Source organism: Misgurnus anguillicaudatus, chromosome 22 (assembly GCF_027580225.2).
Source record: "Misgurnus anguillicaudatus chromosome 22, ASM2758022v2, whole genome shotgun sequence".
Taxonomy (NCBI): domain Eukaryota; kingdom Metazoa; phylum Chordata; class Actinopteri; order Cypriniformes; family Cobitidae; genus Misgurnus; species Misgurnus anguillicaudatus.
In genome coordinates this window covers 7,229,288-7,256,896 of record NC_073358.2, presented here as the reverse complement: position 1 = coordinate 7,256,896, position 27,609 = coordinate 7,229,288, and the positions used below count along the sequence as shown (strand labels likewise).

Here is a 27,609-nt window from a genome sequence, read left to right as displayed (position 1 = left end):
GCTGCTGCTTTGTGCCCCTGCCCTCCGCATTTGTCATATGTCACTAAGAAAAGTGCGTACACTACGCTAATACTCTCTCCTGAATAATGAGGAGTCTAAGATGGCAGCATTATCAGAAGCTAGTTATTTTTGTTTATAAAGTTTTAAATATACATTACCCTTTTTTTTATCCTGGAACCATTTGGATTTATTTGGGGAAGGATAAATGCAAATTTTTTGGACTTGAAGGACGTGGACCCCGTAACTTTACTGTGAAGTCCTGGAAGATCTAAGGCATTTTCTAAAATAACTGAAAATGTGTTAGTCTGGAAAATGATGGATATATGCATCTCGGACGGCTTGGGGATGAGTAAATCATGGGTTTAATATTATTTTTGGCCGAACTATCCCTTTAAGTATCGTAGGGTGGCCATTCGTGCCAGTTCCGCCGGACACCTCCTGAACATGTTTTCGGGTTCGTTCTCCGGAAGTCGCGTTGCTTGACCGCATACGTCATCATCAAGGTTCTCACAATTCAGTTAAATACATTAGAAAATTAAGATTTATTTCTTTTAAGACATACAATCATTGTAGTTTCATTCTTACCTTGAAATGTAACGGTTGCTTTTCTGAAATTAAACCCGAAAAATTAAACCTTGATGACGTATGCGGTCGACCAACGCGACTTCCAGAGAACGAACCCGAAAACATGCTAAAGTATCGTCCACTTGTGATCTGATTAACCAAAACGCATCCTAATACCAGGTGTAAACAGGGCATGAGGCCTCACCAAGATCCTAAACAAATTCTAGCATCTAACTCGTGTCAATCCAGCCAGACAATCACATGAAGCCTGCCTCCTAGATCACTGCAGCAGAATGTCTGACCAAAAACTCATGTCTAATTGGTGCTGTTGACTTTGAAGTAGTGGTCTGTCACGCCTACAGGTGAAAGCTACACGTGCCAAATCTGGAGTCACTGTCACACAATCACACAGCTCTGTCCAACCTGACTTGAAACTTCCCTCTCATTATTGGCCTTACTATTTGGGCAGCATAGCTTTCCAGTGTTAAGCAGTAGCCTGGTGAATCGGCAATGCCAATAGTTGTGCAAGTCCAAGGGAAGAGTGACAGAAGGGATTACAAGGGCATAAAAGCAGCAGTGAGCAACAAAGACAAGGTCACACAGAGAGCTGCCTGGGGATTCGGTGTGTTTTGGATTGGGGATTTTAACTTTTTTTATCGCCTTACTCCATAGCTAGAGCAAAAGAGCTGGCTGGGCACCTGGTAGCTTGATCTACCCTGTGCACCATGAACCAACGAAGGCTGAAGGAGGCTCATTGTGTGGCCAGGAGGGGGAGATGTTTTCTGGGAAGGTTTCAGTTACCTTCAGGGGGCTTGACATTGTTGGGAAACAGTAAGAAAATGAGGTAAAAGCAACTGCTTGGGGATGGGATCCATGAAGGGGGTTTGGATGAAAATGAAGATATTGGATGACCCGGCAAGGTTCTTGTCCAGGACCTTTTCCCGCTTTCAGGGTCAGGCCTGGTGGACCTACCAGCAAGCAACTGCAGCATTAGTGCTTTCAACTTTGCATGAGTTCTTTCCCACGCAAATGGTTTGATGGCTCCAAAGGTCCCGTTGTACCCGTTGACATTATGGTAATTCGGTCAGCCTGATTTAATCTGCCAGGTTTACTTGGCAGGTGGTTGATGGAGCTGACAGTTTGTGATTACATTTTATCAGACACTTGACTCCTACGCCCAGACAGTAGAGGTAACGCTTATCGTGAAGTTCATAGCGGTCTCTTGTTCATTGAGAGACTGAAACTGATTGTAAGGAATCAGAATTATCTCAGGTGGGCTGACCTACTCCACAATCACAACATTTATTGTTTTTCAGTTTAGATTATATAGAATGAGGGACAAAAAAAGACAGAATGATAAGAACTATTAGCAAGCTCATTACACAGTAAGAAGGGGATAGGGTTTGCTGTGTCCCTTCTGTACTCACTCTTTATTTCTGCTCGTGTATTTTCTGGCCATTCCTGCACAAGATGATCCAACTGTCCATCAGTCAGTCTGGGACCACATTACGTTCTTAGTCAAATTCTCTGTGTCCTTGTTGTGCACTAGTTTGGTTAAGAGTATGGGCTGGATTTACACAACAAAGCAACAAGGTGTAAAGGAACCCTCCACTGGGATCTCTACATTGGTCACAGGGAATCTGGGGTCTGCGTCCGTCCAGTCGGCTTTCACACATCCTGCCCACCTCCGGTATCTAGTTTCGTCCACTGTCCTCCCAGAAACAATGTTAAGTCTGACTCAGATCTCTCTCCCATCTCCTTCCCAGACCCTGTCATCACGGATGCACCAATGATTTTCCCCCTTTTCGTTGTTATCTCAGCAGCACATCTATGGAAATGAGTCCCATTTGGAGTCTAACCCAGGGTTGAGTGAGCCGTGTCAAATGAGGTTGTCTTTAATTAGTGCAGGTTGCTCAGTAAGACTGGAGGGGAAGCACTGATACACATACACACAGTGTCCAAACTGATTTATGTTAATGTGGTAACCTAAGATCCTCTCTCTTTTTTCAACCAAATAAAGCAATGTTTTTCTGCCGTGTTTCTTTTTGTAAATAAATGCCCCTAGGGTGGGCCGAAGAAACCCTGAAGAGATGCAGTGGACTGTGCACTAGCTATAGAGAGGGCTGCCGTCTAGGGAATTGGAGTTCGGTCCAAAGGCCTGACATTTTCTTCAGAAATCCTCTCTGTGGTTACGGGTCTAGTTTCAATATTTCCCTTCACTTGCTTAGCAAACGCCACCCTTCACTGGTCCAAACCTCAACCCCCTCCCCTTCAGTTTCTCTCATCCACTCTTCTCTTGTTCTTTTCTCTTACTTTCCCTCTTTCAAAAGTTTCAGCCCCTCTCTTCATCCCCACCCCTCTTTCCTTCCTTCTCCCTCTCCTGTCCTCCCCTTGCCCAAAAAACAGATCTCAGATTAAGTTTAACACTATCCCTTATGCAAAAGGTAGCACCTGTCTCTGATGCGTCTCCCTCCAGTAGAGCTGTACAGGGAACTCACTCACTCACTTTTCCTTAGTTCTCTCATTCTGGGATCGCTTTCTCCAGACTTGCTCTTTGAAATCAAGTGCACCCCGAGGCACGGATTGGGCCGTGTTTGCCATTCTTGTCTTTGGTGGTAGTCTGGTGGAATTGGACCAGCAGAGTGTTCTGTGTGAGTTAAGGATTTAGGAGAGCTCTGAGCATTCTCCCCCTCCCCTTTTGTTTTTGCATCCAAGAGCAGAGTCCCTCCGCTCTTGAGACAGCGTTGATGGTACCCACTTGGATGTGACTTACAAGCTGATGTACAGGTGACGTGCTGAACTTCCGTCCTCTGAAGGCAGGTAAGTGCCGATTTCTGAGTTGCGATCTCTGGTGCTCTTTTGTAAAAAGTTCTTGTGCTGTTTTCCTGTCTTGCTTTCTCTTTGTAAGTGATGTTCAGTTGCTCTTTGCCTCTTTAACACCCACCTTCTCTCTCTTTAGGCAAAACACTTTGTGCGTGAAAATGTAAATGATAGGTTTTAACAGCCAAATGGTAACAAAGTCAATTTGATAACATCGCTGGTAATAATGCCAGTTGTCAGACGGGCAGCTCGTTTGAGATCAGTTTCTGAAAGGTTAGCCAAATGAACTTTGCCAGTCTATCTATGCGATGTGGATTTGCCTTTTGGCTTCACACACGGCATCTCATGGTGCACTTGGGAATCCCACCAAATGGCAAGTTTGTCTGTGCAGCATCCTATCCAAACATAGGCTTTTCTTAAGGAAATGGATTTTAGTTAAGAGTCTGAATCACATTCTCAATTAAATAGATTGTATTCATATTTACAGTAGTGTCTGTTGCTATATGTGAATGCAAAAGTAGTTTTAGGTTTTCCTTTATTATGTTTATACTAACAATTGCACCAATTTCTAGTAAGATACTTTTAGGATTTATCTTTATGAGAACAAAATACTTGTTTTGCTATATGATAAATAGTGTGGCAGGCATTTACATTTAATTTATTACTTCTTGGTAAAGAGTTTTCACAGTAACACAAATCCTGAGGTTCATTTTTTTTATCCTAATGGTTTAAGGTTCTTGCTTTGTGTGCTGAATGAGCAAGTTTGTGGGTTTCTGTGATTAGTGGATCCATGAATGTGGCGACTGTAACCTTCAATTGACTGAATTATAGTTATATAAATTATGTACACTATGAAAATTTTCTGTAGAAATTACAGTATTACTGGGTATTACTGGCAACTAGCTACAGTAACTTACTGTAGATTTTACATTTATGTTATTTACTGGCCACAAATTGTTCAAAGTTAAATGAACATGAAACATTTTCAGTCTTTATCCTCTACAGTAAGTTACTGGCAACCAGCTGCATAATTACAGCAAATATTTTACAGTGTTTCTCATGTTATGCATTAGTCCAACATTCCCAAAGATGTTAAATAGGCTTAAAGCGGCCTATATAATTATTTCACGACTATGTTGTATTTGAATACTATGCATTTAGTATTGAAGATAACTGACAAATCCCTTGTAAGATGCATGTAGATTAGACTGGAATGTAGTTTGCATTAGTTTAAACCAGCTTCACTCCTGGTTTTGTTATTACCCTTTCTAGGAAAACATCTGGCCCTCCTCTTTGAATCAATTGTATGCCTTTATACTTAAGATCAGTTTTACATCATCTTCATCCTTAGCATCACCAGATTCTGGAATTTACAAGGATGCCTATTTATTTTGACATGGTAAGGTTATGTAAATCTGAAGGGACTGAAACTAAAACTTTAGCCCCTCAGGGTTGCCGTTAAGACTCTGTGCACTCAAGCCTGCTAAATTAAACCCATTAGCCTCGATGTTCAAGGCCCTTCCTCTGATGCCAACAAGTCATAGCACATAAACACCTGGTAATGGACCCTTCAGACGATGGAGAGGAGCAAGGTGAGTTCTCCCAGACGCAAACCTACTGGCACGGTGATGGCCCAGAACTGCATCACCACAGCCCACTCACACGGTAGCGCTGGAGAATGTGATCCCTGCACATTGTTCGCCATCACATAATAGAACCTTTTCAGCTTAGGACGACAGGCCCACCATGCAGGGGGAGAAGGGGGCAGAATGCCCTCATGGGAGCCCTGGGAGACTGCTCTTTAAACTGGGAAAGATTGGAGACAAATGTGTCTTGGCCTAGTTGTTACTTTTTTGAATAGCTTTCCATTAAATTTATCATATGTCATTGACTCATGACTGGAAGCGGGACATCATTCATGAGGTTTCAAAGACAGATGCTTTCCTCCAAAGTGACTCACAGTGCATTCAATCTAAACTCTTTCTATGTGTGTTTACATTTGAATCATATCCACAACCTTTGCGTTGCTAACGCAATGCTCTACCAATTGAAATACAGGTACACTTTACATTTCACATTTTAAGAATTTCAAAAGACATAAATGCCATGCATGTGTTTCTCAGGTGTTTAGGATGGTTAGAACGGGCACTTTAGTCTCTCTCCTCCAGCTCTTCAGCACCCTGGCTCCCATAGGAGGTAAGTGGTCTTTACGCTGACACATAAGATGCAAATGTAAATGCTTACTTTTCAGAAGGCCAAATAAATCTTTGTCCCCAGAGTACGTATTTGAAGTTTTAGTTCAAAATATCATATACCGTACTTTCCGGACTATAAGCCGCACCGGAGTACCAGCCGCATCAATTAAAAAATGCGCCATTAAGACGAAATAACATATATAAGTCACAGTGGACTATACGTTGCATTTATTAAAAAAATTATTTCACAGAATCCAAGCCGAAGAACAGATATTTAATCTGGAAAGGCAAGAAAGGCAACTAAACAATAGCAGACAGAACAGCAGGCTGAATAGATGGCTGTACGTTAAAGTAATATTATCAGTTATTTAAACGATAACTGCATACAGAACTTACCTGGAAGGTTGAATAGGCTAAATTAACCGAACAAGCCAACTAGTGTGAAGTTCGCATACTCATCATACCACATCACTGAATCCATTGAATTACATAAATACAGGAGCAGCATTTGGTGGACTCTCCCGGCTGTAGACGGTAATGTTGTCGCTTGCCTCATAAATGTCAAAACTAATTCATACTGACTTACAAGGCGCACCTGACTATAAGACGCAGCACCAGCCAAGTTATGAAAAAAAAACGTGGCTTATAGACCTAAAAATACGGTAGATCATTTATTATAGCATATTAAAATTGCCACTTTAGGTGTGAGCAAGAATGTGCCATTTTGGGTGTGTCCTGTTAAATGCAAATGAGCTGATCTCTGCACTTAATAGCAGTGCCGCAGTTGGATAGTGCAGATTAAGGGGCAGTATTATCCCCTTCTGACATCACAAGGGGAGCCAAATTTCAATGACCTAATTTTTCACGTGCTTGGAGAGAATGGTTTACCAAAACTGTTACTGGGTTGATGTTTTTCACATTTTCTTGGTTGATAGAAGCACTGGGGACCCAATCATAACATTTAAACATGAAAAAGTCAGATTTTCACGATATGTCCTCTTTAAGCCGGTTTGCTGATTTAAGGTGGTGGTAGCTGGTTTAAGCTGGGTCTCCCAGCCTGGTTTTAGCTGGTCTAGATGTGTTTTGGTCACTTTTAAGTTGGACTTAGCTGGTCAAGCTGGAAGACCAGCTGGCCCACCAGCTTGTTCAGCTTTGCCATGCTGGGAAGACCAGCCAACACCACCTTAAATCAGCAAACCAGCTTAAGCAGTTTTTATAGTACACTTTAAAAATGGCTGGGTTATTTTTGACCCATAATGGGTAAATATTGGACAGAACACGTGCTGGGTTAAAAATGTACCCAATGCTGGGTTATTTTAACCCAACTGCTGGGTTATTATACCCCATGGTTGCATAACAACAACTCAACATCGGGTCATTTTTAATCCAGGCACGGGGTAATTTTTAACCCAGCACATGTTCTGTCCATTATTTACCCATTATGGGTCAAAAATAACCCAGCCATTATTAAAGTGTAGGGATGATACATTGAAAACAAGTTTATTGATTCAGCAACAGTGCAAAAAGGTACAGATCTGGGAAATTTTAAAATGCTTTTGTAGAAAATTGAAATATCCCTTTAAGTTCATGTGCATCTGATTTCTGCTTCTTTGCTTTTACAATCTGTCTTTTCTCTCTTGCTTAGCATTGTCTCAGGATACCCTCTACCCCTTTGGACCATCTTACAGGGATTTAGAGACCCCAAAAATGGACGATGGCAGTTCTCCAGAGATCAATTTGCTAATTCCTTTCATATTCTTCAATGTGCCCTATAGGACCCTTTATGTAAGTGTCAAAAATAAGTAATCGGGAAAGAGCTTACTGAGGCATCAAGTCTAAGATGCTTTAATGACAAACATGGGTTATAAGAGAAAAGCTTATATTACTTAATCATACATTCATTCATTTATCAACTAGCTTAGCGTCCTCCCTGTCCCCACAGGTCAACAACAACGGAGTGATCTCTTTCAATGTTCAGGTGAGTCAGTTCACACCTGAGGCTTTCCCCCTCAGTGACAGCCGGTCCTTCATTGCCCCCTTATGGGCCGACGTGCATAATGGCATCCGTGGAGATGTGTACTACCGTGAGTCCACCGACCAAGAGACACTCGAGAGGGCCACTCAGGATGTCCGAAAGTATTTCAAGAATATGGTGTCCTTTACTGCCACCTGGGTCTTCATTGCCACATGGGCTCAGGTCACATTTTATGGAGGCAGCCAGACAACACCGGTGAGAAATCCATAATTTGCCTGTTCTACCGTTAAGTATGTACTGTTAAATGAGATCAGAGGATGACACGATAAATTGGATATGTACTTTTTTCCAGGTAAATACATTTCAGGCAGTGTTGATCTCCGATGGCCACACTTTCTTTGTTATGTTTAACTACGGCGAGATCAGCTGGAGCACAGGCACGGCGAGTGGAGGAGACCCTCTTACAGGCTTGGGAGGAACCACAGCACAGGTAATCTTGAACTTAACAGCTGTGAAAGTATATTATGATCTACTTCTCTTATTCTTTGGAAAACGGTACTTGTCTCTTATCCATGTTTACTCTCTCCAGGCAGGTTTCAACGGTGGAGATGTCAGCCATTTCTTTAACCTTCCTGGATCACGCTCGAATGAAATAGTCAACATTGAACTGACCACTAATGTCAACGTACCTGGACGATGGTTTTTTCGTGTTGACACAGACCAAATAGACCCGGCAAATGGCTGCAGTTACACTGGTACAAAAATCACGTATTGCTTTCATTAGAATTTATAGTTCATGTTTTTATGGCTATTGATGCATTTAGTTAATGTTTGTGTGTCATTGTTTATTCGCCATAAACACTCATTTTCCAGCTCCCCTAGATTTAAACATTTGATTTTTACCGTTTTGGAATCCATTAAGCCGATCTCCGGGTCTGGCGGTACCACTTTTAGCATAGCTTAGCACAATCCATTGAATCTGATTAGACCATTAGCATCACGCTAAAAAATTACCATAGAGTTTGGATATTTTTCTTATTTAAAACTTGACTCTTTTGTACTTACATCATGTACTAAGACTGACGAAAAATTAAAAGTTTTGAATTTCTAGGCAGATATGACTAGGAACTATACTCTCATTCTGGCGTAATAATCAAGGACTTTGCTGCTATAACATGGCTGCAGGAGGCGCAATGATATTATGCAGCAGCCGAAAATAGTCCCCTTGGTAACTTTAAATGGCAGGGGACTATTTTCGGGCAGTGCGTAATATCACTACGCCTGCTTTGGGTAAACTATTATTCAAATTTTATGTCTCTGTAATTTTCTTTTCTCAGGACGGTTTTACCGCCGTGGCGAGGTTTTCTGGCTGTCAGACCACTGCACTCAGCGATGCAGGTGTCTTGATTTGGATAATCAGGTGACCTGTCAGGAAACTCCATGTGGTCAGTTAGAGACCTGTGAACAGGTGGAAGGGGCTTACTACTGCACGCCCACCCGTACCAGCACCTGTGTGGTGTTTGGAGACCCCCACTACCACACATTCGATGGACTTCTCTATCACTTCCAGGTAAAATAATTATTGTTCAACTTCAAATTATAACTATTGAACCAGGATGCAAATTAAAACCTAAAAGATTTACCTTTTATAGATTTAAAGGGACAGTTCTCCCAAAAATGTCACAAAAGGAAGATATTTTCGGCAATGTTTGTAACCAAATCGATTTATAAGCATCATTGACTTCTATAGTATTTTATCTTCTACCGTGGAAGTCAATGGTGCTCCTGCTTTCTGCTTGAGTAAATTATGACAGAATTCTTATTTTAAGGTGAAAGGGGTAGTTTACAGAAAAATAAAAATCCTCTCATCATTTTCGCCAGAACAAACTGATATATCGGGTCTAAAGTTAACCTAGACAGTGAAATGACGACTATTGCTTAGCTGGGTTTCCAACTAAATGTGAAGCAAATCTTTAAAGCTCCCATAACACAAGCTGTTTCTGCATTTCTGATGTTAATCTGGAGTACCTATAGAGTAGTATTACATCCTTTATATCTCTGAAGAGTCTTCAGTTTTATCAGTTTTATAAAAGACAGATAAGCTTTACTGATTCTTTCCGATAACGTACGAAAAAATGAAGAAGGAGTTACTACCGCGGGAGGAGCGAGTACGAGTCATGCAACACTTTATACAACACTGTTTAACTTATGATTCAATGCATGTTCGTGTCATTTATATAATATGCACTTACGCGCATATTTCCAAAATAACACAAAAGTCTTACTTACTGCATGCAACTCATAACCCGGTTGAGAAATCCAGCGTTAAACAAACACAGATGCCAAACTCTGCTGTTACCCCGGATAAACAAACTATCCATTGTTTCCATAATGCTTGCTTTCTTCTCCTTACATCCAAAAACACACTTCTTCTTTAATTCCATTGTTGAGTCTTGATATTAACCAAGCTATCGCGTGAAGTGATTTTTGTAAGTTCTAGCGTCTCCCGCTGATTGACGGATGGGCGGGGTTTTCCGGGGTAAGTGCCCATAAAAGTAGGTGATATGTATAGAAACCGCTGAAATGTCAGCTGGCCCCGTAATCGGAAAAAACTTTCCGAAACTTGTACGAACCCTGGCGAAGTGCATTCGCACAGAAATACTCTGTTACACGTACAACTGCTTTTTTGACACTTTGCCTACGTTTAGCATGAGGAAACAACTCTTAAACTGTGTTAAAAAGTCGGAATGCATGAAACACCATTGAACCACCCCTTTAAAAACAAACAAATGCAAATTAGATGCGTTCCTATCAAATTGTTTGAGTGAATGACGGTGGTATTGGTAACCTGGTAATCAACAGTAACTAAACCAAGGTACGCTTAGAAAATATAGACAGGAGTCCATTTATTTATGATTGGACAAGTAATACATTTACTAGCAGTGCAGCTTGGAATTTCCAAACTGAATGCTGTGCAAAGAAAAAGAAATGCAGACTTTTTAATGCAGATACTAGCAGCAAGGGCATTGCAACAATGACACGCCCCATATATGGGATAGACGTTCAGTCACGTGATGATCAGTTACGTGGGTTTAATGTTTGCTATGTAAGAATTTATTCGGCAGATGCATCTAATATTATTCGCATTTATTCTTTTTGCATAAGAATTTAACATTTATTTGCGAATTAAGAGATTTTTATTCGAAATTGGGCATTTCCATACCGTTGTCAAAAAATCCCTTTTTACGCAGATCAGCGCAAACGACTAAAATTGCTGTATTGTGTATGTTAGGCCAGGAGTTGGCGATGTCACAAAATGTCTGAACACAGATGATGTCACTGTTCTCACCAATTTGTGACAATAATAGTATAGATTTTAAAACTTGTACTTTGAAACTTGTTTTCAAAAGTTTTCATTTCAGATCCCCTGAAAGGCATTTAAATGAATCCCCCAAAACACATTAACCGTTGTAAGTTGAAAATGGTGTCTTGTAAACAACCCCTTGGTGTAGATGTTAAGTATTAAGTTTCTGTCCTGAAAGTTCTGGGTCGAAGTTAGTGGTAGCTAGGTATGTCTCTTTGGCTCTCTAGTCAGACTGGTTTGTTTGGAATGAATTGTGGGTTATAAACTCTACGATATCCTTAATCTCTCATCCAGGGTACCTGCTCGTATCTGTTGGCTCGTCCATGTTTTGAAATGCCTGGTTTGCCTTTCTTCAGTGTGGAGGCCAAAAATGAGAAACGGGGTGTGACCTCAGTGTCCTGGCTGAGGGATGTGATCGTGGAGGTGTATAACCACCGTGTCACACTACCCAAAGGAACTTTGGGAACGGTGCAGGTCAGCTTTCCTCAAGTTTCCATCTTTTGAATTTGAAGCTGTTCCTCCCACTGTTTTTACATACTACACTCTCAGCATGAATAGCAGCTTAAGAGATTCAATTGTTATCGCAGGACATGGGTGATAGAAGCTTTCTTTTTACCTTGTATTGCAGGTTGATGGCTTAATAAAGACTCTTCCAGTTCAGCTTCAATTAGGTGCAGTCAAAGTGTACCAGTCTGGCGTTGCTGTCGCATTGGAAACCGATTTTGGACTATTGGTGACCTATGACGGATTGCATTATGCCTCCATCTCCCTCCCCAGCTCCTATTTCAACAACACTTGTGGCTTATGTGGTAACTACAATGATGATCCGGCCGATGACCCCGTGTTGCCAGATGGCACTCTGGCAGAGAGCGTAGTGGAACTGGGTGGTAGCTGGCGAGCGGAGGACACAGATTTTCGTTGTACAGATGGGTGTGCTTTGAACTGTAGCGTGTGTGAGCCGGCAGCCGAAGCGTTTTACTTTCGCCCAGATTACTGTGGTTTGATCAATAAGACTGATGGACCGTTCAGAGACTGCAGGACAGTGGTAGATCCCACGGCATTTGTGTACAGTTGTGTTTATGATATGTGCAGTAACCGTGATAACATCACTACACTGTGCCAGGCTATACAGGCATATGCACTTGCATGCCAGGCCCTGGGAGTCACGATACGACCGTGGAGATCACGCTCTTTCTGTGGTGAGTGTAAATGTGAATTTAAAGCTATAGGGAATTTAAGAGTGCCTCAGCATAACAATATACAGAGATATATACAGTTAGTATAATTTGATATAATGTTAGGTTATATATAAAATTTATATGGCCTTGCACAATATTTTTCCTGACATACTTTTTTTTTTCAATTTGCCATTGGTGTTTAGCTTTGACATGCCCTGAGAACAGCCACTACCAGGTCTGCACCAGTTCTTGTCCCGCCTCCTGCTCCGACCTTACGGCTCATCTGTACTGCACCCATCCATGCACCGAGGGCTGCCAGTGTGACCAGGGATACGTGCTAAGCGGCAGCCGTTGCGTCCGGCGCTCCGAATGCGGATGTGAACGCGATGGCCTGTACTATACGTTAAATGAGACTTTCTGGGCAGGAGAGGGTGGCGAGGTGGGTGGAGAATGCTCCCAGCGTTGCGTGTGTGGACCAGCAGGTGAAGTAACATGCTTCAACGATTCTTGTGGTGAAGGCGAAGTGTGTACTGCAGAAGTCGGGTTGTTGGGGTGTTACCCTCGTCGGGAAGCAGTATGCTCGCTGTCTCAGAATCAAATACTGGCAACGTTTGATGGCTCCGCAATCCCATTCCCAGACGAGAGCTCATTCTATCTGGTGAAGACGTTGGGCCGCTTGCCTGCAAACATCACATCGGTGGAGGTGAAGATCGGGAGGAAGCTGGTGAATAAAGGCCCTACGTGGATACGGCCAGTGGTAGTCAGGGTGGCACATTTGGAAGCACAGATTGGAGGTTCAGATTTTGACGTGATCAAGGTTTGTGGTGACTATATTACACTCACTGTCAGAAAGCCACCAAACACATACTTGTAACTATGAAGTCATTATAAAACCTTAAAAGTGTATAAAATGAACTGATGATGCTTTTTCTCTCCTCCCCACCTAGGTAAACAGCGAACCGGTGATTCTTCCTTATGTCCATCCAGTGGAGCCTCTCATGATATACCGTTTCTCTGGTAATTCCACAGTGATTGAATGGAGCGGCCTCGTCCGGGCCCGATACTCACGTCAAGGCCTCTTAAACATCACCCTGTCCACCCTTTTTTACAACACCACCTGTGGTCTCTGCGGTTTCTTCAACGGTGATCCCATTGACGACCTCCGTCTTCCCAGTGGCAGGCAGGCCGATTCCCCTGACCAGTTTATTGAAGGCTGGAAAGCCATCGCGGACGATTTGACCTGCAATGGTGATTGTGAGGACTTGTACCGTATGTGTACAGATTTAAGGCTGTACCAGAGTCCGTGGATGTGCGGAAACATCAACGACCCGGGAAACAGCTCATTCCTGGCCTGCCACACTGCTGTTAACCCCTCTCCCTTCTTCCGGAACTGTCTCTATAACATGTGTGTTCGAGAGGGAAACCGGTCTGCACTCTGCAACTCCCTGCAGGCGTATGCCTCCTCTTGCCAGGATGCTCAGATCAATCTGGGAGCTTGGAGGAGTGCGACCAACTGCCGTAAGAGAGAATCAATCCAATTGGTTGTAATTACATTGTTACTTTCTTGCCATTACCATTAAGTGATCTCCTCTTTCACTCTGTTTTTAGCTTTACCCTGTCCCGAGAATAGTCATTTCGATGACTGTACATCTGCGTGCCCTCTCACTTGCTCCAACCTGGATGATCCCGAGGAGCCATGTCCTCTGCCATGCTCGGAGGGCTGCCAGTGCGAGGAGGGCTTTGCGTTGCGTGACGGCCTCTGTGTGTCACGCAGCGACTGCGGCTGCTTCTACTTGGGCCGCCAAATGGCCACCAACGAGACATTCTGGACAGACTGGGAGTGTCAAGAGCGCTGCTTCTGTAATGGAACGGATAACAGCGTCTACTGCACCTTTTCACCTTGCCATCCGGAGGAGTACTGCCAGGAGAGCGATGGTTTGTTTTTCTGTCAGCCGAGGACAGAAGCCATGTGTGTTGTTGCTGGATATGGCCACTTTTTACCATTTGGAGGCGTTCCATTTGACCTCCAGAGCAGCTGCACTCTTCGTCTTGCCACTACTGAGTGTGGAGAAGGGGACGAGTATGGATCTGACGGATGGGACAGTGCAGAGATGGTTCCGGGCGGACTGCCTAGGTTCCAAGTCTCGGTTCGGAGTGAGGAGAGAGACACAGGCCAGGCTATATGGGTGCGGGGATTTGTACTGGAGGTCTACGGATATGAGATTGAGGTGTCTCGAAGCTTCAAGCACACAGTCACGGTAAGACGTGGGAAAGTTGTTGTCCTGGATGTAAAGACTGAATAATGTAAATATATGTATATTTTTTCATAAACTACACACCGTCATGCCATCCAACATGTATGTGACTTCCTTTTTGCAGTTGAACACTAAAAATGAATTTTGTATTAAAATGCAATCATATTATTTTCTTATATGGGGTTCATCATGATGAAGCACTAAAAGCACATGCATTCATCTGTAAAGTAACCCAGATTACTCTAGTGGATTAATAAATGTCTTCTGAAACAAAATTATGCATTTGTTAGAGAAAATTATTAAAATTTTGAGCGTATTTAGGGATCATACATATCCGTGGCAACATAGAGATCAGGATAGTTAGTTCAAATCAGGATAGTTATTTCAAAAAATATATTTTCAAATTTTACTTTAAATATATTTCAAAAATGGCCACAAAATATTTGCTGAAATAAATTTTGTAACATGTTTACAAAAATGCATTTTTCACCACTATATTTCCCCTGAAATACATTTGGAAATGTATGTTGATATACAGTATGGCAGTTAAAAGTTAATATATTTTGAAATTCAAAACATGTATTTAGCATATATTTAAAACATATTTTAGACAATAATATAGAATATAAAATGGCATCTCATGGGTTCCCGCATATCCCATAACAAAACACGCATATGACAACTAGTCACAAGACACGTAAGAGCCAATGAGATTTGATGTTGTTATTTGAACTTACCACTTTAATCTCTGTGTTGCTACGAATATATGACATAATGATCCCTAAATAAATTACACATTTTATTTGTTTTTTTCCTCACAAATGTAACCAAATGTGATTTGAAAATTATAGACTTTTCTTGTATGCAAAAATCATTAGGATATTAAGTAAAGATCATGTTCAATGAAGATATTTTGTAAATTTCCTACCATAAATATATCAACATGCATTATCATTTGTAATATGTTTTGTTAAGTACTTTATTTAGACAACTTTAAAGGCAATTTTCTCAGTATTTAGATTTTTTTTGCTTCCTTGGATTCCAGATTTTCAAATAGTTGTATCCAATTGTCCTAGGCCTAATATTGTCCTTTCCTAACAACTAATGTATGGATCAACTTTTGTGTGCATTAACCCAGTGGTTCTCAAACTGGGGGCCGGGGTCCCCAGGGGGGACCGCGAGATGGTGCCAGGGGGGCCCCAGTTTTATGACATTTTATCAAATAAATTAATTTATCATGAATTCTGTGCAATTAAACCTATAGAAATTAGGCTACTAACCAACAGCACTACTTTCTATCATTTAATATGTTTTGTTTAATTAAAAGTTGAGTTTTAGAACAGTTTTTTTTTGTTAAAAAAAGCTAAAAAGTTTAAGAACCACTGCATTAACCATTACTCACCATAAATGAAAATCAAGGATGCTGGAATGGCATTAATATTAAATAAATAAAAGAGATTATGTGTGTTCAACTGAAGAAAACGAAGTCATAAACGTGTTATGTAAATTATAAGACAATATGGCTCATATTTTGGTGATCTATTCCTTTAAAGCTGCCATATTTAAAATAGTATTTTGTGTTAAGTTTGCAAGTCTTCTTGAGTCACACGGACAACCTGTTTTTTATGCAATGAATGTACAGATATAATCCCCCAGCCAAAACTAATTTGGATAATTCATCTGTAATTGTAGAGCACAATAAATCCACACATTTTGAAGGTCAAGCTCCTCGATTTTTATGACACAAAGTTATTTTAATCCACTGGACAGAGGAGCTAAATAGAGGAGAACACTCCAGCTTTTTCAGGTGGAGGTATAACATTTCAGCAAGCGTCTGTTAGCACAGTGGAGCGGATACAGAGAGAAACTTACAACTGACTGATGTCTGGAATGGCTTCACAACACCATCTGAAGATCTGAAGAACTTCAGATCAAATAAAGATTGAGAGGAGAAGAAAAACAAGATAGAAAGTGAGAGACAGAGTCATCAAGTGTTGTGTTAGACAATGAACAAGAGATTGATTAAGAAATAAAAGGGAGGGAATAAAGGGCCGTTCGCATTATAACGATAACTATTAGCGTCCACATCACCGGATGATAACGATACATTTATGCTAATTCGCTTACGCGCGCGGCACTCGCGCAAATCACTTGCCATTAACTAACTATACTATTCGATAATTTTTTAGTCATAAAAACGTTTGCAGGGTTTTACATTCCACTGAATATGTAAACATGCTGTTCTTGTTGCATTTACACAGCGGGTAACTAGCAGATGTCTTCAACACGCTGCGTTTGCGTAACTCAAACAGTGTGAATCTAATAGTTTGCGTAGGCCTAATCTAATATCTTACATTTTAACGTAGTCAGCGTAGTAGGGAAAAGCATTAATTTACGTATTCAATTTCACAGCATCAGCATCAGCGCTGGATAGGCCTACCTGAGGTAATTTTATGTTATGGACCTCAGCAATGAGCTTCTCCACTGTTATTTCAAATGCGCGTGCACTTGAAGTTCAAATAGATTTGATTGGCTGTCAATGGTGTATTCGTTCATCAGGCGGGGGAAAAGTGATCAGAATATGATCCCAATTATATCGTTCATTGTATCTTTATTGTTATGTGGTGTGAACTCCGCTATTTTCTATAATATAAAACGATTTTTAAAACTATATTTTCATAGTCATTGTTATCGTTATAACGTGAACGGCCCTTAACTCTACTGAAAAAAACCAGCTAACCTGGTTGGCTTTAGCTGGTGTAGCAGGCTGGTGTTAGAGGAGTTTTGGCCAATTTTTATGCTGGTTTTAGCTGGTCTTTTTATTAGATTATCAAATTCTTGATTCATCTGAAATAAAACAAACATGACCAAGAGCACATGACCATTATTTCTTATCTTTTTTTAAGGTGAATAAGGAGCGCTTGTATCTACCTATAAAACTTGGTCCTGCGAAGGTTAATATCTATACCCTTGGTCTCCAGTTACTTGTGGAAACAGACTTTGGCCTAAAGGTAAAGTGCAAACTATTTTATACACCGATATCACCAAACTTTGATATTTGTGATCTTGCATGTGAAATCCAGGTTAAAGTTTCATAATCAGGGTTTCAACGGGTCCTTGAAATCCTTGTAAGTTTGTGAATCTGGGGGAAAAAAATTCAAGGCCTTGAATTCAAGGTCATTGAAAGTGCTTGAATTTATTTTATGCAAGAATTTTTCTGTATTCCATATTATTCCATGTGTAGTGTAGGATCGTATCATAAAAATTTAACACTTTTTAAGCACACATGCTAAACTGTTTGCTTTAACTGCTTATATCTTCAGTATGCGAATGTTGATTCATACCAAAATGCTTTTTTGAATAGTTGTGTTACGTATGTAAATGTTGTTCCCTGAGAAGGGAACGAGACGCTGCATCTCCCTTGCCATACTTCCTGCGTCCCTGTAACGCCGTCTTTGGCAATATTTCAGATAGCGATATACTTCCTGGCTCCCGCGTCACCCTAGCCGTTTCTCAATATGCGTTCTTGTCTGTACTTGCGTTCTTGTGGACTTGTGAAACGTCATCAGTCGCGGCCCAAGTACTGTTCCAATTCAAAGTTCGCATCAAGCCCAAGTTCACATAAAATCCCCGGATGTGTTCTTGACCCGCCCATTTTATCGAGGATGCATCACATGTTGCGTTCCAGAGCCCATCCAAACCAGTGGGACGTGGGACTTATCCTTCTTGAAGTGTCCTAGCTCCTACTTTAAAGCGTTCCAGGCATTTGAAGTGGAACGTAAACAGAAAACATGGACGACCGACCTTAAGGCTCGTACAGACTACATAACTTTTAAACGTCGGTCCGAACTGTGCAGTTCACACTACAGTAAAACATCAAGTTAAACATCTTTACAAAGTGTTCTGGAGCCATTATATAAAAGCGCTGCATGTCTCTAAGTAACTTGGTATATTTTTACCGTAGTTTCATGATAACAGATAATAACGACATAATATCACGCCATAATATAAAAAAATAAGTTGTGTTAAAATTACAGTGTCTAAAACAACCCTACAAGCAGAGAAGTACAATTTATAGTCTATTCCTTGAAGATTTCCTCTCACGACGACGCGATCTATGGGCGCCGCCATTGTCCTCCGACTTTTTTTTCTGAAGTCGGGGTAGGTCGAACTCCCCCGAGTTCGCCGGTAGGAGGTTCCACTTCAACAGGCATTCCAGTGCACTTTTCCTAGTTGGAGCTAGGATAAGTCCTACATCCCACTGGTTTGGATGGGCTCTGGAACGCAGCAATAGATATATACACTAGATGTCGCCTTGGGGTTCTGAGCATGCGTCAAAACCGCCGCCATCTTAGGACAGGGGTCTTGTCATAGGAAGTATCTGGGTAAAGCTGCTATCTCCGCCTGTACTTCGAATTCATGAAAGATGCCGGACTTTTGTGCTGCGTATGGATGTTAGACCTACTAGCACTATGCATTACAGTTAGAAAAAGTCGATTTTCAAAATTTTTAAACTTTAATTTTTTTCTTGACCCAATGCTAAATATATGTCTGACTGTTGAAACGAACCAAAAGAAAACATAGAAAATCGCATTCATGACTATTTATGGTGATTTTATTTCCGTTACACCATTGCCTACAATGACGCTGATGCGGGATTCCCCTGTTTCAAGAGGGCGGCTATGTTTGACGCATTCGGTCCAATGAACTGCCGTAGCCAAGGCGACATCTAGTGTACATATCTATGGGATGCATCAGAGGAGACTTGTGTGGACTTATGACAGCGAAGTTTCCCAGAAGGCATTTCGCGTCAGGAGTTCGTTCTTTCGAGTCTGAACTTGCAAGTTCGAACTACGAAGGACACAAGTCCGAGTTTGGCGTACTTGGTTTTGAGAAACAGCTCCTGTCTTTGTCGTTTAGCCTCACCATTGGTTGAATTTGATATACACATTCATACGCACTTAGCACTGGAGGCGTCCCCAAAGTGTCACCGCAGTGCAAGTTCCCTCGAAAGGGTAACAATGTATCTTAAAAGGTAACACGATGTAAGCTTGCTCTCACTTGAAATGTGTCCCCACATTTAGTCCTTGAATTTGAGGGTATTAGACCTGGAAAGTCCTTGATAGGTCCTTGAATATGATTGAATATGAATAAGGTGTGGGAACCCTGCATAATCTAATGATGAGATTTAGGAGCATCAAAATTGATTTCACGCATTGATTTTCTTCTTTGACATGAACTCACTTAGTCAATATTAAATATATAAAGGTTATATTTTCATAGAATGTTCTTTACATTACATCAGATGATTTAAGGCAGGGTCCCATTCTTTTGTCATATATACAATAAAACACAGAATCCTAAGTTTACCATGTGACCAGCTTGTCATTATTTTTGTATGATGCCTAAATAATATCTCCACAGGTAGCGTTTGACTGGAACACTCTTCTGCTCCTCACTCTTCCCCGTAGTCTCTTTAACGCCACCTGTGGGCTTTGCCAAGGAATGCCCATTTCTGGCCCAGTTCTGGGTGTCAGTGAATGGGCGATGACATGGGCGGACCGTGATACCTTCTGCCAAGTGGGATGTGGTGACTCTTGCCCTCGTTGTGGATTGGCTGAGCGAGGACTGCCTGCTGAGGTGGCGGCACCCGCGCAAGTAACCGATGCCGTCGGTAACATCGACACGGACGGTAACCCGGGAAACCGTTTCCACCTTGCCGAAGGGTTGTACGTGTATGTCGAACCCGAGGCAGTGAGACTGTGTGGACTTATAATAGACAGAGGAGGTGTGTTCGCACGCTGCCACAGCAAAGTTGCACCGGCGTACTTCTACCAGAGCTGTCTGCAGGATACGTGTATGGACCAGGGAGCAAGAGAGATCATCTGTAATTGGCTGCAGATTTATGCCAGCACCTGTCAGACACAAGGAGTGTCTTTGATTGGCTGGAGAAGTTCCACACCATGTGGTGAGAGAAACTTTTGATCTTCTCATCATTATTGTTACTACCGCAAACACTTGTTGCTATACTAAATGTTTGCTTTTAAAATTGTGGGCTATACTTTTCAACCAATCAAGTAAACAATTTTCACCGGGTGGGTAATTAAAGGGAAAACCTACAGTATAGACCTATACTGACGAACACATCTAGGAACCAGATCATACAGTCACTGGGGCACAGAGGTCGCGTTACCTAAACATTTTTTGTTGCAGTGACAAAAAATCTGAAAGTCATCTGTCATTTTGACAGATTACACTGAGGGCAATTCATTGTAACTTGTAAATGTAATGGTGGCAAGGGTACCTTTGACTTAAAGGGCCACTGTGTAGGTTTTTAGCAGCATCTAGGGGTAAGACCCCTCACCCTTCCCTTTCGAAACGCATAGAGAAGCGACAGTAGCCATCACAGGACAAACACCTCATCATCTGAGTCAACGTAGTGACAAATCACGCTTTATAGAGCTTTATATTTGCGGCGTGAAATGGCGAATTCCATGTGTATGTAGATAAAAACGTCTCATTCTAAGGTAATAATAACAATACAGTTCATTTAGTAAGGTCTTTACCCACCACTGATTATATAGTAATGTATATTTTATTGCATTTCTGTCAAAAGTCCCACACTGTACCTTTAATGAAGCGCTGCACAGCCACAGACTGATCTACATTAAATTTTGAAAGAGAAATTAGTAAGCATTGGTCTCAAAACCCTGGCGATACTTTGATGTCATAAGCTGATACATCTGCGCAGCATTGCTGAAGTTTATTACACTCCAGTGTAACTATAGAGGAATTTCTTTAATTCTAGATTAAAATAGTTAATTAAAATGTGATCGAAAACAGAAATATTAAATGTGTTATTATCATTAAAATATGAAATGATGGATAATAATTGATTATGACAGATTTTATGCCCCTCACCATCCAAACGTACCTCCTCTGGGGTGGTACCTTATACAAAGGGAACACCTTTTTACCTAAAGGCAAATTGGTACCTTAAACCTACATATCTGTACCTAAATGGTACATATTAGCACATTTTTAATAGACACCATTCCAGTGGCAGCTTTTGTATCTTTTTTCGAACAGTGTAGAGACCGGCAGGTGGGCTCTTTTGACTTTTCAATTTTGGTATTTAGAGAATAGAAAAAAATCTCAGAAAACCTTTGAAAGCATTTACCAATCATAATAAACACTATTAACCCATAGCATTGTAGCAGTAGGGTTTTGCAAAGTGCACACTGAAAAGTATTTTGTCTTGTTTTCTAGTACAAATTCAAAAACATTTTTTTTAAATTGAGATAAATTGAGTTGAAAAGCAAAACGACATCGGATATTAAGTCTTGTTTTCTGAACAAAATCATCAACATTTAGTGAGTTTAAGCTTAAAACAAGAATAAAAAAATCTGGCAATGATCCGCCAAGAAAAAAAACCTTGAATTTAGTTCTACCTCTTTATTCAAGTATATTTTTCTTACTCCATTAGCAGTTTTTTTCTTGTTTTGAGCATAACTTAACCTAAACGGATAATTTACCCAAAAATGAAAATTCTGTCATCATTAACTTACAACCCTTTATCGATTTCTTTGTTCTGCTGAACCCCAAATAACCCATTTAGAGCAATGTTTGTAACCAAATCATTTTTGAGCACCAATGACTTCCATAATATTTTTCATTCCTACTATGGAAGTCATTGGTTTCCTGCTTGATTACAAATATCTTCCGTTGTGTTCAACAAAACAAAGAAATTAATACAAGTTTGTAACAACTTCAGGATGATTAAATAATGACAGAATTCTCATTTTTTGGATGAACTGTCCCTTTAACTGTGATAGGTTTTTTTCATAATACAAGATAATATCTTAAAGGGAAAGTTTACCCAAAAAATGTTGGTAAGCACACAGTTGTCTGTAGTCATTGACTTCCATACCAACTGAGGCATAAGGGTCTTATATAGCGAAACGATTGTAAAAAAAAGCCACAACTTCTCGTCTTGCACTTGCCATGTGACGTCCCACCGCGACCTTACGTATTACGTAATCACATCGAAAGGTCATGCGTTACATATGAGAAACACACATTGCAGATCATTTTAAACAATACAACTGACATAAAGACATTATTTTTATAATTTCACATACAACAATGTCGGAACAGTCTTTCTCCACACTTGTAAACCCTGGAGCGGGGTAGTTTCGCATAAGGTCACGCTGGAGCATCACACGGCTAGTGCCAGATGAGAAGTTGTAGTTAAAAAGTACTTTTTTGTGGGAAAATGACAAGCGTTTTGCTAGATAAGACCCTTATGCCTCGGTTGGAATTGTTTAGAGCCCTTTGAAGCTGCTTTGAAACTGCAATTTTAAACGGCATTGAAACCATTGAGGTCCACAAAAGCCCACTATCTAATCCTGAAATGTTTTCTTCAAAAAAACTTAATTTCTTATGGACTGAAGAAAGAAAGACATAAACATCTTGAATGACATGGTGGGGGTAAGTAAATTATTGGGGTTTTTTTATGAAGTGAAATATTCCTTTTAAGATTTTTGTACTGGAAAACAAGATTTTTTTAAAAAAAGGCACAGTATTATAAAACAAATTTGAGTCTTAGGGAAAGTTTAAACACAAAGACCTTTATAAACATGTTATAAGTTTTTAGATCCAAATATTGTTTCTAGCTGGATGAACCATTAAATTCCAACATGCCTGCTGTTATGCTGGCTAACCGTGAATCATGATGGCTTAACTTACAACCGATCTGCTTCACCAACAGAACAACTACAGGACACTTTATCAGAATCAAAGCCCCATGAAAGCACACATTCATATAAGACCTTTACACCGAAATACAATACACCCTTCTTACTTCTGAAGACTCACCCATCCACTGTACTCCTACTGTTTTGCTTACTGTGTGTGTATGTGTGTGTTCAGTGATGTCGTGCCCCATGAACAGTCATTATTCCAGCTGTTTGATGGTGTGCCAGCCGCAGTGTGCTCCTGCACGTGGGCAGAGAGATTGTAACCAGTACTGCGTCGAAGGATGCCAGTGTGATCTGGGCTATGTGCTCAACGGCAAGAGCTGCATTCTTAGTCAAAACTGCGGATGCTACACGGATGGTAAATACTATGAGGTGAGACGGGCTTTGCAATAATCTGCATGGAGCTGTATGATGACAGTACAGGTTTTTAACCATACTGATATATTAGATGTCAATATTTGGTGGTTTAAAGGGGTCATAGCGTAAAAATCTGACTTTTTCCATGTTTAAAGGGGACATTTCACAAGACTTTTTTAAGATGTCAAATAAATCTTTGGTGTCCCCAGAGTATGTATGTGAAGTTCTAGCTCCAAATACCATATAGATGTGAGCAACAATGTGCTGTTTTTGAGTGTTTCCTTTTAAATGCAAATGAGCTGATATCTGCTTTAAATGGCAGTGCTGTGGTTGGATAGTGCAGATTAAGGGGTGGTATTATCCCCTTCTGACATCACAAGGGGTGACAAATTTCAATGACATATTTTTTCACAGTCTAGCAGTGAATGGTTTACCAAAAGTTAGTTACTGGTTTGTTCTTTTTCATGTTTTCTAGATTGATAGAAGCACTGGGGACCAAATTATAGCACTTAAACATGGAAAATCAGATTTTCATGATATGTAAGTGCTATATTTGGGTCCCCAGTGCTTGACGAGTGCTCCTCGTGAGTGGAAAGTTTCATCTTGAAATAAGTTTACTCTTTTCTTAAACACTTTTCTTACTCCATTCACAGTTTTTTTATTTCTTGTTTTAAGCACAAATTGATTGAAATTTTATATTTTTATTCTAAAAACTAGACTTCAGACTACTATCAAGAAACTGCATCTTACATTAAAGGATTAGTCAATTTTCACCACCATGTCATCCAAAATGTTGATGTCTTTCTTTGTTCAGTTGAGAAGAAACTACGTTTTTTTGAGGAAAACATTCCAGGATCTCTCTCACCCTAATGGACTCCAATGGACCCCAACACTTAACAGCCCCAATGCAGTTCAAAATGCCAGTCTCAAAGGACTCTAAACGATCCCAAATCATAAGGGTCTTATCTAGGGAATCGATTGTCATTTTTGGCAAGAAAAATAAAAAATGTGCACTTTTAAATCACAACTTATCTGACACGCTAACGCAACCTCACGTAATACATCATCACGTCAAGAGGTCACGGATGACGTATGTGATACTACGCCCCAGTGTTTACAAGTGTGGAGAAAGAGGACCGTTCCGACGTTGTTGTATGTCGAATGATACTAATTAATTTTTTTGTGTCAGTTTATTGTTTGAAATGGTCCGCAAATGTGCGTTTCATATATGTAACACGTGACCTTTCCACGGCATTACGCAATTACCTGAGGTTGCGCTGGTGCATCACAGGACCGAAGATAGATGAGAAGTTGTGGTTTAAAAGTGCCTATTTTTTATTTTTCTTGCCAAAATGACAATCGCTTTGCTACACAAGACCCCCATGCCTCGCTTGGGATCGTTTAGAGTCCTTTGAAACTGCAATTTTAAACTGCATTAAAGCTGTTAAGTGTTGGGGTCCATTAAAGTCCATTAAAATTAGAAAAATCCTGGAATGTTGTCCTCAAAAAACATAATTTCTTCTCGACTGAACAAAGAAAGACATCAACATTTTAAATGACGATGGTGATGAGTAAGTTATCAAGATTTTTGGACTAATCCTTTAAGAATTTTTAGGACAAAAATACTAAGAAAGTCATTTTTTGCAGTGTATAAACTGTCTGGACGCTATCATCAGAGGTAAAAGCTGCTCTACATCAATACAAAATAGTGAAGAACACCATAAAAATAAAATAAAATCTCTCTCTCCTTCTCTCATAGCCAAAGCAGTTGTTCTGGAACAGCGACTGCACCAAACGCTGTCAGTGCATCGGCCGTAATCTTATTCAGTGTGACCCACGGCGATGTAAAGCAGAAGAGGAGTGCGTTTTGCGTCACGGCGTGCGAGGCTGCTTTGCACGTCGTAACCAGCACTGCGTGGCTTCGGGCGGTGGCGTCTTTCGTACGTTCGACGGGGCGTCTCTTCGTCTCCCTGCCTCTTGCTCCTTCGTCCTGTCAACAATCTGTCACAAGCTCCCAGAGTTATCGTTTCAGCTCATTGCCAATTTTGACAAGTGGAGCACACCAAACCTGACCACCATCTCCCATGCTTACCTCTACATCAACGAGGAGAACATTCTCATCTCTGGAAACACGGTCAAGGTAGAGAAGATCTGAGCAGAGCATGCAATATATTTACTGTATATAAAGACGTTAAGAAAGGAAGCGTTTTTTCTTCACCACAGGTAAATGGAACGCCGGTGTCCGTGCCTTTCGTCACAGGTTTGATGACGCGAGTGTCCACGTCAGAGGGATTTCTGGTGATCGATACGCCCCAGGACATCCAGGTGCGCTACAACCGCTTCAACACGCTGAGCATCACCATGGGCCCACGGCTGCAGAACAAAGTGTGTGGACTTTGTGGGAACTTCAACGGAGACCCCACTGACGATTACATCACGTCACGAGGCAAACCTGCCGTCAGCTCGCTGGAGCTGGCACAGAGCTGGAAGACCAACGGCATGCAGAACAGGTTAGCAAAGCATATTTACATTGCATTAGCAGCCCAAAAGGTCATGGGTTTGATCCAAAGGAACACACATACTGAGAAAATGTATAGTAAGTCAAATGCACTTTAAGTCAAATGGAAATGATGTTTCCATCATCCTCATAATCTCATCGTTTCTCATCTGTAGCTGTGATGAGACTCAGTACGTAGCTCTGGCTCAGTCCTGTGATAACACAGCCATCTCGGAGCTTCAGGGAGAGGACAACTGCCTGAAACTCACAGATCTGAAAGGTTTCTTCCAACCCTGCCACGGGCTTCTGGACCCCCACCCTTTCTATCAGTCCTGCTACCTGGATGGCTGCTATAACCACCGTAAGGCCCAGGTGTGCGGCTCCATGGCGGCCTACGCTGAAGCCTGCCGCTCTTTCGGCACTCTCACCACCAAGTGGATCACCCAGGAGAACTGCTGTAAGGGGACGCTGCCACCTACAGGATAACAAGGGGAGAAGTGTAGAAAGGGACTAGAAAGTTTGGGGAATGAGAAGGAAAATGTATAGTTTAGTGGCAGTTTGGATGTGTGTAGTTGTGAGATACTATAAGGACAAACTGTTGTCGGTTCATCCTTTAAAGGGCACATATTATGCAAATAACCAAAGCGGTCTCATCAGACATGCTCTTGTTAAAGGGACACTACACTTCTTTTGTTGAAAATATGCTAATTTTAGCTATGCTAAAAGTGGTACCGCCAGGCTTGGAGATCAGCTAAATGGATTCCAAAACGGTAAAAATCAAATGTTTAACTCTAGGGGAGCTGGCAAATGAGTATATTTTTAAAAAACGTGGAGTGTCCCTTTAATGTGATATCACAAAAAGCTCCGCCCACTGCCACTGACTGGTTATTTTTACCCAAAAGTTTTCTAAATGTGTTTGTTAGCACATTGTAGCGTGAATACGGCTAAAGATACAACTGTCTTAGACTGTATTCGGCTCTCCTGATTTTGCCAAGTGGTTGATGTCCTCAGGGCAAGATTACGTTGACCCTGGCACAACATTTCAATCAACCGATCAGATTTCAGAAATAAGTTTACAGTTTGTTTTAAGTTTAAGCTTACAACCGGGATTAGCTGTTTCTAGACCATTGTTTTTCACTTATCATGTCCCTCTAATTTTAGGGTTTGGTTATGGTTAGGGTTTGGGGTGGGTTTAGGTTTTATTTAGAAAAATGTTGTCCTTGGGTCAACACATTATGTTGCCCTGAGGACGTCTCTCACTTGGCAAAATCAGTTTAAGCGACTGTATTCATAGGAATCAGATAGGGATGGGTATTGTTAGGAATTTCACAATTCGATTCGATTTCGATTCTTGCGGCTTTGATTCGATATTGATTTACTTGCTTCGGTGTCGATTCAATAATAAGTAAAAATATAAGAGTATATTTTTAAATAATGTGTGTAGTATAACTAATGTTTGATCACGTTAATGGTGCAGGCTTGAAAGAAGTGCTGCTGTTTGTCATCTTTGATCTTTCTGTTTTGATAAAGCGCGTCTTGTACAACGCTGAACGCTCTCACTAGAGTGTTGACCACAGCGCCGCCACTGGCCGGGGGGGCTGAATCGATTCATAGGATTTGATGAATCGATATTGAATTAAGAAAC

The 27,609-nt window shown here is 41.0% G+C and overlaps 1 protein-coding gene across 3 annotated transcripts in view; it reads left to right on the top strand.

Annotated features, from left to right (window-relative positions):
• The first annotated feature begins 700 nt into the window (after positions 1 to 700).
• The window catches only part of tecta (tectorin alpha), a 47,649-nt gene continuing 20,740 nt past the window's right edge, over positions 701 to 27,609 (top strand). Inside the window, exons 1-18 of one of the 3 annotated variants that reach the window (XM_073860888.1) lie at positions 708 to 3,384; positions 5,508 to 5,580; positions 7,225 to 7,364; positions 7,522 to 7,809; positions 7,907 to 8,044; positions 8,144 to 8,309; positions 8,892 to 9,124; positions 11,213 to 11,392; positions 11,547 to 12,117; positions 12,300 to 12,913; positions 13,044 to 13,614; positions 13,705 to 14,354; positions 17,258 to 17,362; positions 19,776 to 20,319; positions 23,283 to 23,482; positions 25,227 to 25,607; positions 25,691 to 25,977; positions 26,141 to 26,421. In XM_073860888.1, the coding sequence (XP_073716989.1) occupies positions 5,517 to 5,580; positions 7,225 to 7,364; positions 7,522 to 7,809; positions 7,907 to 8,044; positions 8,144 to 8,309; positions 8,892 to 9,124; positions 11,213 to 11,392; positions 11,547 to 12,117; positions 12,300 to 12,913; positions 13,044 to 13,614; positions 13,705 to 14,354; positions 17,258 to 17,362; positions 19,776 to 20,319; positions 23,283 to 23,482; positions 25,227 to 25,607; positions 25,691 to 25,977; positions 26,141 to 26,421 (5,413 nt within the window). In that variant the 5' untranslated portion in view covers positions 708 to 3,384; positions 5,508 to 5,516. Of the gene's footprint in view, positions 5,581 to 7,224; positions 7,365 to 7,521; positions 7,810 to 7,906; positions 8,045 to 8,143; positions 8,310 to 8,891; positions 9,125 to 11,212; positions 11,393 to 11,546; positions 12,118 to 12,299; positions 12,914 to 13,043; positions 13,615 to 13,704; positions 14,355 to 17,257; positions 17,363 to 19,775; positions 20,320 to 23,282; positions 23,483 to 25,226; positions 25,608 to 25,690; positions 25,978 to 26,140; positions 26,422 to 27,609 lie in introns of all 3 variants that reach the window. The other 2 variants (XR_012365462.1, XM_055200573.2) reach the window with 2 other exon arrangements.